General features: G+C 49.3%; 1 protein-coding gene across 2 annotated transcripts in view; it reads right to left on the reverse strand.

Moving 5' to 3' along the window:
- The window catches only part of VWF (von Willebrand factor), a 93653-nt gene extending 91587 nt beyond the window's left edge, over positions 1 to 2066 (reverse strand). For both annotated transcript variants that reach the window (XM_040979009.1, XM_040979010.1), the window contains exon 1: positions 2012 to 2066. In XM_040979009.1, coding sequence (XP_040834943.1) covers positions 2012 to 2066 — 55 coding nt within the window. The remainder of the gene's footprint in view (positions 1 to 2011) is intronic.
- Positions 2067 to 19615: the final 17549 nt, after the last annotated feature.

The raw sequence follows: 19615 nt of genomic DNA on the forward strand, positions 1-19615 counted from the left end.
ACTTACTTTCTCTCTGTGTAAATCTGCATTTTCAATAAAAAAATACATAAATAAATTTATTGAAAAGGCATATTAGATTTACAGAGAGGAGAGAGAGAGAAACAGAGAAAGAGAGAGAGAGAGAATCTTCCATCCTCTGGTTTATTCCTTAAATGGGTGTAACGCCCAAAGCTGAGCCAATCCGAACTCAGGAGTTTTTTCCTGTTTTCCCACACAAATGCAGGTCCCCAAGGCTTTTTTCTATTGCTTTTCCAGGCCACAGGCAAGGAGCTTGGAAGGGAAGTGGAGCTGCCAGGACACGAATCAGTGCCTGTACAGGATTCTGGCACTTGCAAGGTGAGGATTTAGTCATTGAGCCATCATTCTCAGAGCAAATAAATGCATCTTTAAAAAGAAGAAGAAGAAGAAGAAGAAGAAGAAGAAGAAAGAAATGAAATCTATGACCCAACATTCAGCAATTAGCAGAGGAAATACTCCAAGATCTTTGCACTCAGTTTGGCAGCCTGCTGACAACTGTACATGTTTGACAAATTTGTTATCATCCTGTGCACACAATTCATAATCTCTGTTTATTTCTCAATCATATTGTAAATGTGTCATTGTATATACTTCCAAAATGTGTGTGTGTGTGTGTGTGTGTGTGTGTGTGTGTGTGTGTGTGTGTACTGGCAGGTGGGGAGTCCCAGCAGCAAATCTAAGTGTTTTGGGTCTCCCAACACAGACCCTGCCTGATAGGAAGGTACAGACGGTGTGACTGCAATCATGCAAAACTGATATTCAGAAGGGAGACATGGGAGGGGAAGTCCCAAAGCCTTTGGAATTGTATCCTAAAATAAATTAATTAAGTTACAGAGAGAGAGAGAAAGTGAGACAGCTCTCACCCTCCAGGCCGCTCCTCAGAGGCCCACAATACCCAGATTGGAACTCAGTCCCAGACTCTGCATGGCTGAGAGGGACTCGATCACTTCAACTGTCACCTGCTGCCTCTCAGAACACATATCAGCAGTCAACTAGAGTCAGGAGTGGAGCCGAGCAGCAAACTCATACTCTGAATAAGAAATTCAGGCATCCTAATCTCAAGGCAAAATGCACACCTCTCAGCATTTTCTTCTATGCCAATGAGTTGACCAGGAACAAGCAGTTTCAGGATGGGACCAATCTCAGAAAAGACCAAGGCAGAAGGATTATAGGAATGGGATGTTGAAAAGAGAGATATGAAAGGTTAAGTTGACCATAAGCAGCCAATGATTTCCTCACCCACACCTAGGTTGTGGAGCATCCATATCAACCCCAAAGGGGCAGAGCTTCTAGAGCTTCCTGGGAGATGGCCATGTGGAGGTTCCGGGGGTCCCAGGTGTGCCTGGAGGGGGCCTGGCTGTACCACCCCAATTCCCCATCCCTTGTATGCATCTCTGAGATGTGTCCTTTGTAACACCATTAGGAATAAACTGGCAAATGTCTTTGGCTTGACTTCTCTGAGCTATTCCAGGAAATAACTGGTATGTGAGGTTGGGGGCAGGGGAGGCCTCAGTCTCGGGCCCTGTCTCCAGTGGACTGTGTCTGAATAGAACTGGATTCAAGGACCCCCGGTCACTGACTACATCTCAGCCAGGGAGGGAGGGCCATTCAGGCCATGCAGAGCAGGCCTGGGACCCAGAAGAACTGACCCCTGACCTTGGCACTGCACACATATGGAGCAGCCATTTCTCTTTGCTGACCCCTCAGCTGCAGCATGGAAGGCCAAATTGGGGACCTCCATATCCTTTCTAAACAGAGCATCTTGCCAGGTTTTGGAGTCCTTCATCCCCATGCTATGCCTCCATGACACTTCCTTTTGCCTATTTATTGTCCCAGAAGAGAAGGCATTTGCAACCCCTCTAAACTTCCCCAAGGGCTGATCCATGTAGCTGGCCCAGCATGAGCCGAGTCTAGGGTTGGAGCCTCTGGTGAGCTGCAGACACACCTGCAGTGCTGGTGCAAGAGTACGGACTGGAAGTCCTTTGGAACCTACCTGGCAAGACGAGGGTCCAGGCCAGCAGCACCCTTGCAAGTCTGATCCGAATCATCTGCAGAAAGCAAGAGAGATGACCAGTTGGACAAGCTGTCGGTTTGTACTACTGTTTGTGCATGCCACAGAGAGAAAACACATGGCTTTAAAGCAAGAGAAGAGACTGGTCCTTGCTGATCCCCATACCTCCTCTGAACGTGGACTCAGCCAGTGCCAGGTCCAAGAATAACAACCCCTGTGAGTTGACCCAGACCCCCAGGCATCCTTCCCTGGAAAATGGTCCTGGGACCAAAGACAGAGGAAGGCAGCTCCACTTCTATCTCTCCACACCCCAGGCTACCAGACCACTCTCACCTCCCTGCACCTCTCCAGCAGCTGGGAGCTGAAATGCAACTACAGCTTTCCACACTTGGCCGCAAACTGGGGCCAGGAGCTGTCTTACACTTCTCTTGCTACCATGGACACATATGCTTAAAAAAGGCTCAGGAGCCGCTACTTTGACCACTCCTCAGGCCACCTGCCCTGTACCCAGAGAACCTCCTGAGCCCAGGGCGACACTCACCTCCATCCTGCCCACACAGGGCTAGGTGTCCAGCACCCAAGAGACAGGTAATGCTGGCTGGCTGGGATGATTGGATAAATCAACAGAAGCCCAGCAGCCTTTGGCCTGGGCAGGTTTCCGCAAGGAATAATCGACTCTGGCTGGCAGAGACACCTCAAGTCTTTTTGAGTCCCCTACTGCAGCCCCACCCTCTGGGAATGATTACCTGCAGAATCTGTCACCTGAGATTCATGGGGGAGGAAGCCAAAGGAAGCCACCCAAAAGGGAGATAAACCCAACCCATGACATAGCTGCAGGAGGAATGCATCAATCGATACTGGATGTGGCGGCCATGTCTTGGTCTCAGAGTCAGGTCTCCCCTTCCCCCACCTTTTAACTCCTTCCCAACACACAAATACATTAGGCAACTCCCAGGAAGGATCTGAGGATGAAGCTCCTTCCAATTCCAGCTGAAAGAAGCTTGCCCACTGCATGAAATGAAGCAGCTGCATGGCCCCAGGGTCAAGTGCAAGAAGGGGGCTTTGGGATTGCCTCTGACATTTAGTCCGTCCCTTCTCCACCCCGCCCCCACCACCAAGGTGTCACAGGCCCAGCATCATGGGTGCAGAGATCAGCCTGGCACCTGCCTCCCACCACTGGGCCAGCTCTGCTTCCCTAAGCCCATACCTTCCCCTGAAAATGGGGGTTGCAGGTGTCGCCAAGGTCCCTCAGGGAGATGCAGAGGCTACGTGATGAAGGTGCCACCACCCCTAGGCCATGCTGACAGCTCCAGCTGAGGTTGGATGGGTCTGTGGCAGCTCCCGCCTGTCTTCTTGTTAAGTAGCCTGTGTCCCACAGCAGGGAAGCTAAAGCTCAAGACGTGACGCCCACCAACCACCTCCTTCCCCATCATAGTGGCCAGGGATTGGCCTCTTCTTAATTACCAAAGGTAGACAATGGCAGGAAATGTTATTAGAAACACTGCCAAGCTGATAAACTTTTGGCCAGCTTGGAGGGGGACCTCCTAGAAGGTGCCCTACTGAGCCTGCTTGCTCTTCCCAAGACCCCTACCCCCCCAGCCCTGCCCCTGACCCCCACCCGAAGTTTTCACTGTGGGTGGGGGATATGCAGGGATGCTGACTCTCCAGGTAGGCTGAGCCAGGCCAGGGAGGAAGCCAGGCTGGATCAACACAGCCTCTGGGTCTGGCTTCCAAGCCTGGATTCCAGGGACATTGGGAAAAACACCTCGACCTGAGCCAATTTGGCGGCCATGTGGAGAGGAAGGCTAACACAAACTTCCCATCCGCCCATGGTATGAAGGGGCCAGGACTGGCCCTGAGGACAGTGGGCCATCTGCGTCCCTAGCAGAACTGGGTGGACAGATTAGAGATGCAGGTCCCCTTGACAAGCACAGGCCCTTGTAAACGAGGGGGTAGGGCAGGAAACAGTTGCTCCCCTAGTCTTAGACACACACATACACAATCCTTGCAAACCTCCCATTTCCAAAAGCTTCAGTCTCCACATGTGCCAACCTGATTCCTGCTGGAAGAGGCAGCTGAGCAGCTGGGTGGAGGCCAGGGGAGAGGAAGACAGGACAGGAGGGAGATGACCTTATCATGGCAGGATTCCAGCATCGAGTGACACAGGCAGCCTAAACATCCAAGAAGGAAATCCCACCTCCACTTTTCATGGAGGACCACCTGCTCTAGGACTCTAGGACTCGTCCCCCACCAATGTCACTCCCCTAACCTCCCCAGGAAAGGAAGATGAATAGTCTCTAAGAAGAAAAACAGTAGGGAAGAGATCAGCATTGTAGCCCAGTGGAGGATTGCATCCCACATCAGAATATTGGTTCAAGTCCCAGCTGCTCCTCCTTCGATCCAGCTCCCAGCTTATGTGCCTGGGAGGGCAGCAAAACATAATCCAGGTACTTGGGTCCCTGTCACTCCTGTGGAAGACCTGGATGGAGTTCCCGGCTCCTGACTTCAGCCTGCTCAGCCCTAGCCATTGTAGCCATTTGGAGAATGAACTAGGAAATGGAAGCTTCTCCCTCTCCCTGTCACTCTGCTTTTCGATTAAATAAATGTATCTTTATCAAAGAACCAAAAAAAAAAAAAAAAAAAGTAGTAGAAGAGAGAGAATGCAAAAGGCGAGCTGCTGCCTATGATGAGCACACTCCTCATGCCAGGGCCTACTCCACTTCCAGTGCGGCTGGGAAACGCAGCAGAAGATGGCCTGTGGACCTGGCCACCTGCCGTCCGTATGGGAGACCCCGAAAGAGCTCCTGGCTCAGCCCTGGGGATTCAGGCCATTTAGTAAAACAATAAATGGAAAGATTTCTCTCTCTCTCTCTCAGCTCCAGGCATTGCGGCAGCAGGTGGAAGATCTCCCTTTCTGTCTCCCATCCTCTCTGTACATCTAACTTTCCAATAAAAATAAAATAAGAATATCAAAATAAATAAATAAATAAATAAAATTATTTTTTTTAAAAAAAGAACCTCAAAGAAAGTTTCTCAAAGGGCCTGCCTCAGCCTGTCCCAGATAGATGGGCAGCTTCTCTGCTCTGGTGTGGATTCCACAGGGAAGAGAATTTCCTGGGCAGTCCACTCCAAACAAATAAACAAACAACAGCACTTCTCAAGCCGGACTGACTCCAGCTCCCAGCTCACGGAGCCGAGAGGAAGCCATCACCCCCAGCTTCCTTTCTCCTGAGACACAGATGTCCCGGTCACAAAAGGTTTGCTCACTTCCTTCCATCGCAGTCAGCGCAAGGTAATGAGCAACCCCAGGATGCAATATCAGAAGACCAGCTTCATACTGATTCCACCTTCGCACCAACCAGCACGCCGCCTTGTCACAGCTGAAATACTTGGGACCAGAAGGGCTTTCAGTTTCAGAGTTGCTCAAATTTGACTTTGTTGATCCTCACCCATCCAAAACTCCTGTGCCCAAAGCTTTTTCTTGTTGGCATTCCAGACGTTTCGAACTGGGGCATTTTGATTGCTGGATGTTTGCCTTTAGAGTGTTCCCAGCCTGTTCTGCCTGAGTTTAAGGCAAGACTCAAACCACTGAGGGTTGTTTTTTTTTTTTAAGATTTACTTTACTTTTATTGGAAAGTCAGATATACGGAGAGAAGGAGACACAGAGAGGAAGGTCTTCCGTCCATTGATTCACTCCCCAAGTGGCTGCAACAGCTGGAGCTGAGCCGATCCAGAGCCCAGAGCTTCTTCTGGGTCTCCCACACATGGATGCAGGGTCCCAAAACTTTCGGCCGTCCTCAACTGCTTTCCCAGGCCACAAGCAGGGAGCTGGATGGGAAGTGGAGCCACCAGGGTTAGAACCAGCGCTCATATGGGATCCTGGAGCGTGCAAGGGGAGGCCTTCAGCCACCGGCTACCATGCCGGGCCTATCAACATAGGAGGAATCCTCAATCCTCCTGTTCTAGGACGCAGGTCCCTATATCATAATCAGAAAGTTACCACAACCAAAGGGATATGCATCTTAGAAATGCACAACTCACTAATCAACTTTAAATGTTTCCTGAGTTATCCTTCAATCAAGCAGATACAATCAGTAAGGACAGAGTTTACAGACCATGGTGAAATCCTATAACTTCACTCAGAGGCAAATATTTATCCCAGAGAAGTGGAAAGAGGCTCATAGCAACAAACTCCTAACAGCTTTGTTTAGAATACTCGGAAACGGGAAGCAGCCCAGTGGTGCTACATCGGGTGACTATGTAGACACATTGAGATGAATCTGTACCATGAAATATTATTCAACAATAAAATGGGGGTGGGGAGCAAAGTTGGTAACACACAGCATGGTTGAGTCTCCAGGAAGTTAGAAAAAAAAATTCTCAACATAAATGCAGCCCTGGCATATTTCAAAGACAAAGTGGCATGTAGAATCATACATCTTACACTGTCACCACAATGCATTCACATTGAAAAGCCAATGCTGAAGATACCAACATCTTCGTAACTTTGAAAATTTTGAGACACACTACCAATAAGTCAAGGATCAAAAAAGGAAACGATGAAATTAATTTAAAATCCTCCAAAACCGGACACTGTGAAGACACCGCATGCTGAACAGCATTCAAGGTGTACAAAAATGCAGGTAACTGTGTTCTCTGGGGTCTGGGTTCTAAGAGCTGAAACAAGGGCGCAAGTAGCACCTTCTAATGGAACAACCTGGAAGGCTGTGTACCAGACTCCTGTAAAGCCTAGCGGCTGAAGTCCTCACCTTGCATGAGCCAGGATCCCATATGGTTGCCAATTCATATCCCGGGTGCTCCACTTCCCATCCAGCTCCCTGTTTGTGGCCTGGGAAAGCAATTGAGGATGGCCCAAAACCTTGGGACCCTGCACCCATATGGAAAGCCTGGGAGAAGCTCCTGGCTCCTGGCTTCGAAGTAACTCAACTCTGGCCATTGCAGCCAACTTGGACAGTGAACCAGCAGACAGAAAAACTTTCTCGTTGTGCCTCCCTCTCTCTGTAAATCTAACTCTACAATAAAAATGAATAAATCTTAAAAAAAAAAAAAAAAGCATTCACCCTCGTGACCCACCCAGTAAATTCCTCTTCTAGGAACCCATCAAGGAAGCAATCTACAATGAACGTGAAGATCGACGGGCAAGATAGCTTTTGCGGCCAGTCATTTCCAGTTGTCACAATGAAAGTGTGAACCTCCTGGCACCCCTAAGGGATAAGCTGTCACGTACCAAGGAAAACGAAGTAGAACAACAGCCCTTAATGGTAGGGCGAACACTAAGGGTGCAGTGATAAGCGGAAGGAGATAGGGCCATGTGTAAACACTGCAGTCCCAGCCCCGTGAAGAATACAGGGAAGGAAACGCAGCTAAGAGCTGTACTGACACAGCGGCCCTACTCTCCCCAGCTGGCAGAAGACGGACGTGGTCTTACTTCAGTTTCTTTACATGTTCCAATGTGTTCACCAAAAGCAAAGTAGAGTTAAATGTCTATAAAATGGCTGCTCTTTAATGTATAAACGAGAGGGAGAATCTACCCAGAGGGCTGTCCACAATTCAGGTTCTGCAGGGTGAAGCTACAGATGAGGAAGCTACACGAAGAGACTGGCCATGAGTGCCAAGGGGAAAGGGCAGGCCCAGTCGCCCAATCCAAGTCAGGTTTCCTTACTGGAAAAAAAAAAAAAATACTGAAAGAGCAAAGTTAAAAAAAAAAAAGAAAACACTGGATTGCCATGTTAAGCACCTGTTTAAGACGAACCAAACATAGTGACACTTCTATTTCTGAAAGACCTGGAAAATACTGGCCAGCATTGGAGTGGATAAACAATCCTGCAGTCCCGTCCCACCCCCAAATCCTCAGACTCTCTTTCCAGGGCTTCTGTCACCTTAACCCACAGACTGAAAAGAGTAGGTGGAAAATTCCAGAAAGAATCAATTGTTTCTATTGCAATATGTTATTATACAGTGTTGCTTATCTCCCAAATTTTGTCATAGGTTTATGCATATGGGAAAGTGTGTGTCTAGGATTGGTGGTTATCCACTCTCAGGCAACCACAGGGGCATCTGCAAATGTGTTCCCATCCCAGTACAAGAGGGAACATTGTACGTTTACACAGTATATCTTCACATACCCGTGAGAACAACTTAAAAACACGGCCGGGAGTGTGAGACTCTCACACGTATCAACACAGAGCAGAAGAAGCCAGATTCAATATTAAGTCCTCCTGCTTTGCATTGCTATAAAACACACGGGTTGGCAGACCCACACACTCTGCTAGGACAGCAGCCCCATGCGACGTGGGAGATGTTAGCGGCCACAAGGAGCAGCCGTGGAGCCGCTGGAGTGAGTGGCACCGCTCCTGAACCCAGATCCTGTGAAATCGTGTACTTACTGCAAGCTGCTGGCTTTCTCTATGAATATTATACATCAACACAAAGTGATCAAAATGAAAAAAATTAAAACATCTAATGGTGCTTGGAGTTTATTTTCCCCTAATTGGATAGAGGTTCCTGAAAAATGGCTGGGCTTCCTCAAATTCTTATTAATAATTCAAGTCACCCAAGCTATGTTCCGGATGGAACAATTCCTAGGAAGGCATGCTGTGCCCTTGTTCTCAAGCCCTCCACCCACTCCGCTGGCTCCACCAAAGAGCTGCGTGCCCCTCTGCCTGCCACAAGTATCAGGGTCTTCAAACAGCAACCGGACAGCACACAGTGTGAATAAGCTCTGCACCAGGGTTTTTGTTTGTTTGTTTTTAAGATTTATTTATTTTTATTGGAAAGTCAGATATACAAAAGGGAGGAGAGACAGGAAGATCTTAGGTCCATTGATTCACTCCCCACGTGACTATAACAGCTGGAGCTGAGCCAATCCAAAGCCAGGAGCCAGGAGCTTCTTCTGGGTCTCCCATGTGGGTGCAAGGTCCCAAGGTTTTGAGCCATCCTCAACTGCTTTCTTAGACCACAAGCAGGGAGCTGGATGGGAAGTGGGGCCACCGGGATTAGAACCAGCGCCCATATGGAATCCCAGCACTTGCAAAGCAAGGACTTTAGCCACTAGGCTACCATGCCAAGCCCTGCACCAGGTTTTATGCAGCAAAATAAACATCTTCCTAAAGCTTATGTGTTTATTTGAAATGTGGAGTAACAGTGAGAAAGAAGTCTTCCATCTGCTACTGGTTTACTTCTCTAATGACCACAATAGCCAGAGAGCTGATGCAGGTTGAAGCCAGGAGCCTGAAACTCCATCCTGGTCTCTCATGGCTCTCCCAGGCCCATTAACAGGGAGCTGGATGTGAAGAGGAATAGTGGGGACCCAAGCCGGAACCCCAAAATGGGGTGCCAACACAGGCAGTAGCTTCATGGGCCAGACAGACATCTTTTTATTCCCTGTTTCCAAGAATTTTTTTTTAAAGATATTTGTTTTTATTTCAGGCCTGGCACGATAGCATAGCATTTAAAGTCCTCGCCTTGAACGTGCCAGGATCCCATATGGGATCTGCTAGTCCAGTCCCTTCAACGCCCCATTATGTCCCAGCAGTAAGATCCTATTCCATTGTCACTCTCCTTCCATTGATCCTGAGGACACACATATGGCTTTACAGCCTTTTCTTTCTCAAACGTTGGGAAAAATAACACACAAAGAGAGCTGAGGGTTTTAAGAAAAATGAGGGACCATATGTTTTTTTGTAGTTGCTGGAAAATATTCCCTGCCATCTGAAGGCTGGCCTGGAGCTGGGTCTCCATAGTTAAGATGACTTGCCCCAATCTGGTAAGGCAATGCTCTCTGGGGCAACCCATACAGGTGCCAGTTCAGGTCCCAACGGCTCCATGTTTGGTCCAGCTCCCTGCTAATGCACCTGGGAAGGCAATGGAGGATGGCTCAAGTGCTTGGGCCCCTGCACCTACATGGGAGACCCAGAAGAAGCTCCTGGATCCTAGAAGGAAGGAAGGAAGGAAGGAAGGAAGGAAGGAAGGAAGGAAGGAAGGAAGAAAAGACACACAATTCAGGGCAACCGCTATCTCTTTGGCAGGGGATAGGGCAGGATATGAAAGAGCAAGGGGTACAGAGGCCAATGGAGCCACATTGCTAGTGGGGCGTTGTGGCCACAGATGTCCATTTGGGTAGCGTGTTAATTGCATGCATTGTTCTACACATGAAATATCTTTCAACTGCCCCTCAAACAGCATAGCCCCTGCTTAGCAACGGGAACAGGAAACTCCTCAGCTACAGAAAGTAAAGGACTTCACTTCTGAAGAGCCACATGTGACTTGGACTACTATATTCTGCTGGAAGCACATGCCAGTCATAAAAGGGACTCTGGTCAAAGGGCAGAGGGTCATTCTTTCCCCATTGGGAAGCAGAGGAAAGCAGCGGCCAGCCCAGCACTTCTCAGCTCACTGGGAGAGACACAAGGACCACAGGCCAACTGGCAACACACCAGCAACTGGGAGGGAAAACATGAGGGATGCCGCATAGCTCCCGGGGCAGCCAGCCAGAGCTCCAGGGTGTCACCCGCTCTGGATCACAGTTGGTGCTGATCACATCCAGACTATCATCAGGGCTGAGGACGGCCACCAGCCAGCACTGTCTAGGGCCAGCCTCCAGCAGAGACCCAAGTAAAACTGCTCTTCTGGGCCCGGTGCTGTAGCCTAATGGCAAGTCCCAAACCCTTTGGGATTCTGCACCTGCGTGGGGAGACCTGGAAGAAGCTCCTGACTCCTGGCTTTGGATCAGGTCAGATCAGTTCTGACCATTGCAGCCACTTTGGGAGCGAACCAGCATACTGAAGATCTTTCTCTCTGGAACTGTCTCCTTCTCCTCTGCCTTCCCAATAAAAAATAAATAAACCTTTAAAAATAATAAACTTATTTTTTGCTAAAAACATTTTAATGCGCATGTAGTTTTTATTTATTTATTTATTTATTTGAAACGCACAGTTACAGAAAGAGAGGAAGGTGAAGAAATACAAAGAGATTGTCCATCTAGCATCCAGGAGCTTCTTCTGTAACAGCTGGGCCCGAGCCAGGCTTCTTCCAGGTGTCCCACGCAGGTGCATGGGCCCAAAGACCTGGTTCATCCTCCGCTGCTCTCCCAAGTGCATTAGTAGGAAGATGGGCTCAAAGTGGAACAGCCAGGACTCCACTGGTACTCACACGGATGCCAGCATCACCAGGGGCCTTCTGAACCAGCTGTACCGCACTGCCAACCCCAAACCCACATCTCCAACCCCAAACTTCAAACTTGTTCAAAACACTTGCCAGACATACAGGTTGGTCTAAGGCAGGGACTAACACGGGGGGGTCTGAAGAGTGAGAACAGGAAAGGGGACAGAGCAGGAAGGCCGTGGTCCTTGAGCTGAAAGTCAGCCCCACAGAGGTGTTCCTGGCTTGTTGGTGGCCTGGCAAACATTAGCAGCCTCTCTCTGCTGTGCCACCTCAGGAGCCACCCTCCCCCGCCCCCACCAGGGGCTGGCAGTGAAGGAGAAAGCTGGGACTTCACTCTCAGGCAAGCCACCCGCATCCCCACCCCGTTCCCGCCCCAACACTTCCTGCACAGCTCTAGTTCCCGGATCTGGCAGCCAGTGTTTATTTAACTCCTCCGGTAAGAAATGCCCAAGGCTGCTCCCACTGCTGGCTGAGTAAACAAACAGAGCGGACAGTGTGGCCCCAGTAGACTCCTGGGCTGCAGTAGCCACAGCCACAAAGTCTGGAAGAGGAGTTGGCACATGGTGTAGTACACTAAGCCTCCACCTGTGGTGCCGGCATCCCATATGGACATGAGATCTGGCCTCCGACGTGAAGCTGCGCACACCTGGCTCTCCAGGGGATTCAGAGCCAGGTGGGCACTGGCACAGCAATTCAGAAGCTGGAATCCCATCTTGCGGCATCTGGGACTTCTGACCCCAGGCTTCCTGCCAGTGCACATACTGGGAGACAGCAGGTAATGAATGACTCAAGTCGTTGAGTTTCTGTCACCCATGTGGAAGACTTGGATGGGGTTCCTGGCTCTCAGGTTTGGTCTGGTCCAATCCTGGACATTGAGATCATTTGGGGTAATGAATCAGCAGAAGAAAATGTTCTCTCTTTCCCTCTTAAATTCGTTTAAAATTAACTATTCAAAATATTTAATAAAAAGTTAATCCTTAAAAAGTTGTAAGAGGAGCCAACATTGTGGTACAGCAAGGTAAGTTGTCACTTTTTTTCTTTTTAATTGTCACTTTCACCACAGGCATATCATATGAGCACCAGTTCGAGACCTGGAAGCTCCAGTTCCCATCTTGCTCCCTGCTGATACACCTGGGAAAGCAGCAGAAGATGGCTCGAGTGCTTAGGCAGGTCCCTGTACCCACGTCGGAGACCCAGATGGAGCCCTTGGCTTCAGCCTGGACCAGCCTTGGGTATTACGGCCATTGCCTTCAAATACTATATATAAATAAATGTTTTTTTTTTTTTTAAAGAAAAGGCTGCTAGAGACTCTGGAATTAGAAAGTTCTGTGTTCTTTATCCACCTCCGAAGCACCGGGCTCACCTAGGAGGGGAGCGCAGCCCAGTGGCTAGGGACATGGTCTTCAGCCCCTGGGCTGGCGATGTGCCCCAAAGTGAGGGTCTTGACCCCTCCGAGGAGCCTTGGGCTCCTTATTATCATAACATATCCTGTGGATGTCCCAGAGCTGTTGAGAAAATAACCACGTGAAGCTCTTAGTTTCCAAGCCAGACAACACTCAGCTGTGACCTCGGCGATCCAGGAAGGAGGGTCACACTCCTCGAAGATTGAAGCCCTCCTGGGGTGGGGAGTCTCCATTCCATAATGACGGTGGCTATCCCCTCTGGAAATAGACGAGACCTGGAGGAGGCAGGGGGTGTCTGGGAGGCCTCCTGGACGCGCCACACTCCAGAGCCTCCGTGGAATGCCAGGAAGTACAGGGTGTTGCTGTGAAGGCTACAAAGGCTTCCTGGTCTCCGAGTCACGGCCAGAGCACGCTGGGGAGCACAATGGCCGGAAGTGCTGCTCAGGACTCCCTCTTGCACCAGGGAGGACCTTCCTCCAGGCCCCAAAGAAAACACTGGTTAACCCAAGCCTCTAGTGCCCCCACCAGCCACACCAGGGCAAGGCCATCCCCAGAGAAGCCTTGGGACCCAGCCCCAACACTCTGGGCACCGATGGGGCACTCATGCCAGTGGGTACCACTGCCTGTCTAGCCAGGCCCGCCCCCAGTCCTGGTTCTCATGCTCAGCAGTGGGAGTTGCATCCCATTAGAGGAGTGTCAAATAACTTTTTTAATTAAAAAATTATCCTGAGCCTGGCGCAATAGCCTAGAGGCTAGAGTCCTCGCCTTGCACACACTGGCATCCCATATGGGTGCCGGTTCTAATCCCGGTGGCCCCACTTCCCATCGAGTTCCCTGTTTGTAGCCTGGGAAAACAGGCTAAAGCACAGAGCCTTGGGACCCGTACGGGAGACGCAGAAGAGGCTGGGTTTAGTTTGGCTCAGCTCCAGCTGATGTGACCATTTGGGGAGTGAACCAGCGGAAGGAAGATCTTCCTCTCTGTCTCTCCTCCTCTCTGTAAATCTGCCTTTCCAATAAAAAATAAATAAATCTTAAAAAAAAAAAAGACAACATGCACACCTTAAAAATGAGAATAGATGATTTTAAAAAAATAAACAAATGGCCACCATACCTATTAAAGTGTTCAACTTCATTAGAGAAATGCACAGAAAACTGTAATGGCATATCACTTCAACCCCATTACAGTGGCCACTATCAAAAGAACAGAAGGAAAAAAAATCCAAGCATCCCGGTAGAAGAAGGAGCTGGTGAAACGGATAATTTCCAAAAAAAGAAACACAAAGTTCTCTCATGTTATAGAAAATGCTGCACCTCACTCATAATACGAGAAACACAGGTTACAGTCTTTACTAAGGCATCTTAGTGGCAGACGCAGTAGCGTAGCAAGCTAATCCTCCACCTGTAGTGCCAGCATCCCATATGGATACCGGGGTTCAAGTCCCGGCTGCTTCACTTCTGATTCAGCTCATTGCTAATGTCCTGGAAAGCAGTTCAGGATAGCCCATGATCTTGGGTCCCTGCATCTACATGGGAAACCTAAAAGAAGCTCCTGGCTCCCAGCTTCTAACCAGCCCAGCTCTGGTGGTTGCAGCCATTTGGAGAGTGAACCATTGGATAGAAATCTCTATATCTCCCCCTGTCCAGGAAGTTTCAGAATGCACTGTTTCTGGCAATAGAGATATAGCCCATTGCAAAGAATGACACAACCCCTGCAGCAATTTGACAAGGTTCAGCAAAATTGCACACATTTAATCTTTAACCCAGAGTTTATCAAGGAATTTACCCTAAAGATACCGTGAACAAAAAGAAAGGGGAAAGAAAAACGGGCGTACAAGCAGAACTAGTTGTTCATAACAGCAAAAGACAGGAAATAGCGCCAGTGGTCAGGGGCAGGGTGCTGGTTGCAGAAACAATGCAGAAACCATCACACTGTAATGAAGACTGCAAGAAATTAGGATTATCTTTAGACTAAACTGATCTCTAAGAGAGCTATATAGACAGAATTTTAAATTGTTTTTATTTGAAAGTTAGAGTTATGGAGACAGAGAGGCGGAGAGAGACAGGGCTCTTCCATTAATGAAGATGGAGAAATTAAAGTAGAAGGGACGCTGAGAAGAAAGCCGATGCATTAATAAATATGCTAATAGTTTACTCTTACGGATTTGTTTTTGGAATGATGATGGGAGTTTGGGGAGGTGGGTGTGTGACACAGTGGGCTATGCTGCCTCTTGGGACACCACCATTCCTCACCTGAGTGCCAGCGTCAGTCTCAGCACCGCTGCTTCTAATCCAGCTTCCTGGGCATGCGCCCGGGGGGCAACTGAGAGCAGCTGAAGCACCTGCATCCTTACACCTGCTCAGGAGACCCAGATGGCACTCCAGGCTCCTGATTTCAGCCTGAACCAGCCACGGTGGTTGTGGGTCTTTGGAGAATGAATCAGTGGATGGGAGACATTCTCTCTCTCTCTCTCTCTCTCTCTCTCTCTCTCTCTCTCTCTCTCGTGTTGCCACTCTTCCTTTTAAGTACATGAAAATCAACTGTAAAGAAAAAAAATTTTTTAGTAAGCACCAAAAATTCAAAAATAAAACAACTAAAGTTAGCTGCATATCCAGCTTATGACATAAGTGCTTGGAGAACTAACCCAAGAGACTTTAAAGCACTAGAATTGGCTGTGCACCCCAGGGGGGTCTGTCCTAAGGCCTGAATGGGGGGCAGGAGCGGGAGCTTCTGACTGTTGCCAGTGACTATAACTTGTTGTGGCCGGCACAGGATGGCTGTGTATGCTGGGATGAAGCTCTCGCCTTTCAGTTTCATCCCTGTCACAAACTGAAAATATCCTAAGCTAAAATGTATTTAACACCCCTCCTGTAGCAAATATAGCTCAACCCAGCAGCACATGGCCGCCTGCCAGTGAGTCCCTCCAGAATGACAGGGCCACTGGGCGCTGTACTCAGTGCCACTGCCCAACATGAGAGCCATCAGACCACCCATGGCCAGCCTCAGAAACCCCACAATTCAGAATTCCAGTGTTGTAGCATAGCATGTTAAGATGCCGCTTGCAACATCAGCAAGAGAGCACCAGTTCAAGTCCCAACTGCTCTGCTGACAATCCAGTCATCCAGTCACCTGCAAATGTGTCTGGCAAAGCAACAGAGGATGCCGGCTCAAGTGTTTGGCTTCCTGTCACCCGTCTGGGAGACCTACAAAGTGTTCTGGGTTCCTGGCTTCAGCCCGGTTCAGCCCCAGCTGTTGCAGCCATTTGGTAAGGGACCCAACAGATAGAAGATCAATAACTCACTGTGTGATTCTGCCTTTCAAATAAATAATTTTTTTTTAATTTTAAGTCAAAATTTGAAGTACAATCTCCACTGAAAAATGTTGCAATCCTAAGTCAAATCATTACAAATCAGGGACAGGCTGCACATACACTGTATTTCCACCATCTTTAGAGTCTTTCAGAATGGAAATTCTCACTTGTTTATACAAGTTTTCATTTACTGTTTTTTGAGAGAGAGGCAGCTCTCCTCTACTGGGTCACTCTCTGGTGCCCCCAACCAGGTACTGAATCCAGCTCTCCTACACGGGACGCAGGAAGTCAACCAGTTAAGCTGCGGCCTCCCAGGCTCCATGTGAACTGGAAACTAGAGTCCACTACCAGAGACAGGCAGGTGGGAGTCCTGAGCCGTGCCCGAGTGGGGTACGCCAGGCGCCTCCCTAACCGGCTAGACACTCTCTTACCAGACACCTCCCTAGCCAGCCACACTGTTCCTCCACAACCTTGGGTCTCATTCGCCACCTCCCACCACACCCATGCTCAAGCCCCAGTTACCCCAGACCCCTATGACCCATCTTCCTGTGCTGTCTTGCTCTCTGGAACCCCCCTGGCTTCCTGGATCTTCACATCCCGTATGAGTAGCAGTGGCAACGTGTAGTCAAGCCATTAATGACCTAGTGTCCCACCTCGAAGTGCCTATCTGGGGCTCCTGGCTCCAGCTTCCTGAGGCTGGCCCTGGGAAGCGGCCTCAACGGCCCAGATTACTGAGTTCTTGCCTCACACATGGGCGAGCCGGGTAGCGTTCCCAGGCGTGAGACAGCCCCCTTCTCTGTGGGCACCTGGGGAGTGAACTGCTGGGTAGAAACTCTGGCTCCCTCTCCATTCCCAATAAATATTTACAGTACATGTGACAAGAACAGCTTCATGACACTAGGGACAGTCACCGTACTGTGGCACCATCCATTTCCACGATGTTTTCGTCTCCAAGGCTGAAACTGCGTTCATGAAACAACACCAAAGCAGAGACGGGAGGAGCGGAAGGCAACCTCTTGTTTTGTTGACCCCTAACCCCTCTGCAGGGGCCACTTTCCTGATTCATTTCCCCTGCCCACTGACTCACTGGGCAGGAAGGGAAGGGTGGGAAACACCTGGGTGGAGTCAGGGACCCCTCACCTCGGGCCAGGTCTAGCACATTCTTATGAAGATCCCCACCCTCACGTGCCAGCTCTTTCTCCAGTGGGCAGCCACGGAGGCCCCAGAGGGACACCAAGTGGGCCCTGCTGTCTCCTGCACATGCCCACTTGTCCAACAATCTCTTCATTCGTCCCCACACGATGAGCATTCAGTGCCTCAGGGCCTGAAATAAGTGACCAGCCTCCGTGGCCCGTATCCTGGGAACACGACATGTGGCAGCACACTTGTGCCTCTTCCCCTCCAGCAGGAGCAGTCAGTTTATAAAGTATAAACTTTATAAACGTGATGCATATTCACAAAATTTACAGTGTTATGTTTTAACCAGCACATGATATACACAGGATCCTTACAAAACCACCAGGTTCTATTACACATGAGCTGTACTGAAGTCATAAGCATCATCATTTTCAGTTGCTTTAGCCAAGATAACATCTTACAGACTCTTTATCTGCTGAGGACTCCTCAGGCAGGCCTTCCTTCTTCTTTTCTGCAGTGGATGTGTCGGAACTCTGCATTAACTCTACCTTCAACGCTCTCTTGGTCATTCTCCATGCCTTCCTCTTCCATCCTCTGCTTCCAACGGCTTCCAACTTGTTCCTCTTTGCCAACTCCTTCCATACCTCTAGTACTCCATTTGCCACACGCTTAGCCTGAAAGAGGATGCTGCTGGTGAAACAGGGCCCTTGTTTATGCTTTTCCTATTCTTCCAGATTCAAGTCTCTCTTCAAAAATAAAATTTAAAAAAAATATTTTTTAAAGAAGAAAATGTAAACTCTACAATCGGAGGCAATGATTATTCTTTAAAAAAAAAAAAAAAAAAAAAAGCTGATTGGGACACCCACCTCCCCGAAGGGGTTCCTGAATACTAGTCCCAGCTCCGCTCCTGACTTCAGCTTCCTGCTGCACACCCTGGGAGGCAGCAGGTGATGACCCAAATATTTGGGTCCCTGGCATTCACATGGAAAACCTAGACTGATTTACAGTTCACAGTTCCTGGCTTTGATCTGCCTAGGGCTGGATGCTGCAGGCATTTAAGACGTGACCCATAGAAGATCTGTAACTCCTTATCTACCTTTTAAGAAAACATTTATTTTTATTAGAAAGGCATATTCACAGAGAGAAAAGAGACACAAAGATCCTCCATCTGCTGGTTCACTCCCCAAGTGGCAGCAACAGCCAGAGCTGAGCTGATGTGAAGTCAGGGTCCAGGAGCTTCTTCCAGGTCTCCCATGAGGGTGCAGGCTCCCAAGGCTTTGGGCTGTCCTCGACTGCTTTCCCAGGCCACAAACAAGGAATTGGAGGAGAAGTGGAACAGCCAGGACATGAACCGATGCCCAGTGCCAACCATTGGGATGAGGTTTTAAGGCCAGGACCCTAATTATGGGTGGCAGCAGGATGAATGAACCAGGTGAGAAGCCAACACTGAGCTGTATTGGAACGCCGCAGGGTTGGCCTGCCGTCTGCCACTAAGTCAGCCATCATGTCCTGGCTGCAGCCAGGTTCCTCATCTTTAAAATGCAGGAATGGTGAGAAGGCTACGAGGCAATGAGCACGCAGGTGTGAGGGTGGGCAAAGATACAGGAGACACAGGTGGTGAGAGGTGCTCCTGCTGAGTGAGGAGTCTATGAATTCAGATCTAGCTATACTTGCTGCCCTTTGCTTCTGCAACAAGGAACCACAGATGCACTGTCTTGAAGTTCCTGAAATTCGTTCCAGGCTCAGAGTCTAAGATGAGTCCCTGGGTTGTGCTTGTTCCTTCCGGAAGCTACAGGGGAGCTCACTTCACGTCTCCAGCTTCTGGAGGCTGCCTATACACACCCTGGCTTGTGGCTGCACACGACTCTGACTCAGCTTGTGTCATCATATCACTTTCTTGCCAACCCTGCTTGCTGCCTCCTCTTCCTCTTGCTCCCTCTAGCTGCATGAGGTCCCAGAGAGAATCTAGGATCCTCTCTCCATCTCAAGATTCTTTCACCAACCACGTCTGCGAAATTGCATGGGGTGGGAAAAGGGCGTATTCACAGAAGGAAGTGGAACCAAGAACACGTGTGTGTGAAGAACCAGTTGGATGAGTGCACAGTGAGGGCCCCCATCCTCAGGGTAATTCCTTAGAGTTGGCTCACAGAGGACCCGCAGGGACCGGAAGCCACAGGAAACTCAGAGACAAGTGAGCTGCAGGAGCTCAGCATCAAAACATGGGTGTGTCCAGGGAGATAAAGACAGTCCCTGAGGAGCAAAGGAAACTTCGTGAGGCAGCAGCATCTGAGGGTAGCAAGAGGAGCAGCAAAGAAGCTTCTAGAAGTGAAGTTGACAAGTTGGATACCACTGGGAGGTGGAGTTGGGTGTGGCTGATCATGAGACAGTCTGTCCCCAGAATGGTTTCCAACGTTATCACCAGGGGGCGCACACGAGTCAATGTGGACCCTGCGCCCCAGCCGGGGCCAGTGGGAAAGGGGTGCAGCAGAGTGGTGTCCAGAAATTGGATGCCCTGTGGCCAGGAAGGACAAGTTTTTCTCATTTCAGTTCCACAA

This window comes from Ochotona curzoniae, unplaced genomic scaffold (assembly GCF_017591425.1).
Source record: "Ochotona curzoniae isolate NIBS_2020 unplaced genomic scaffold, NIBS_Ocur_1.0 contig_2927, whole genome shotgun sequence".
NCBI classification, from domain to species: Eukaryota; Metazoa; Chordata; class Mammalia; order Lagomorpha; family Ochotonidae; genus Ochotona; species Ochotona curzoniae.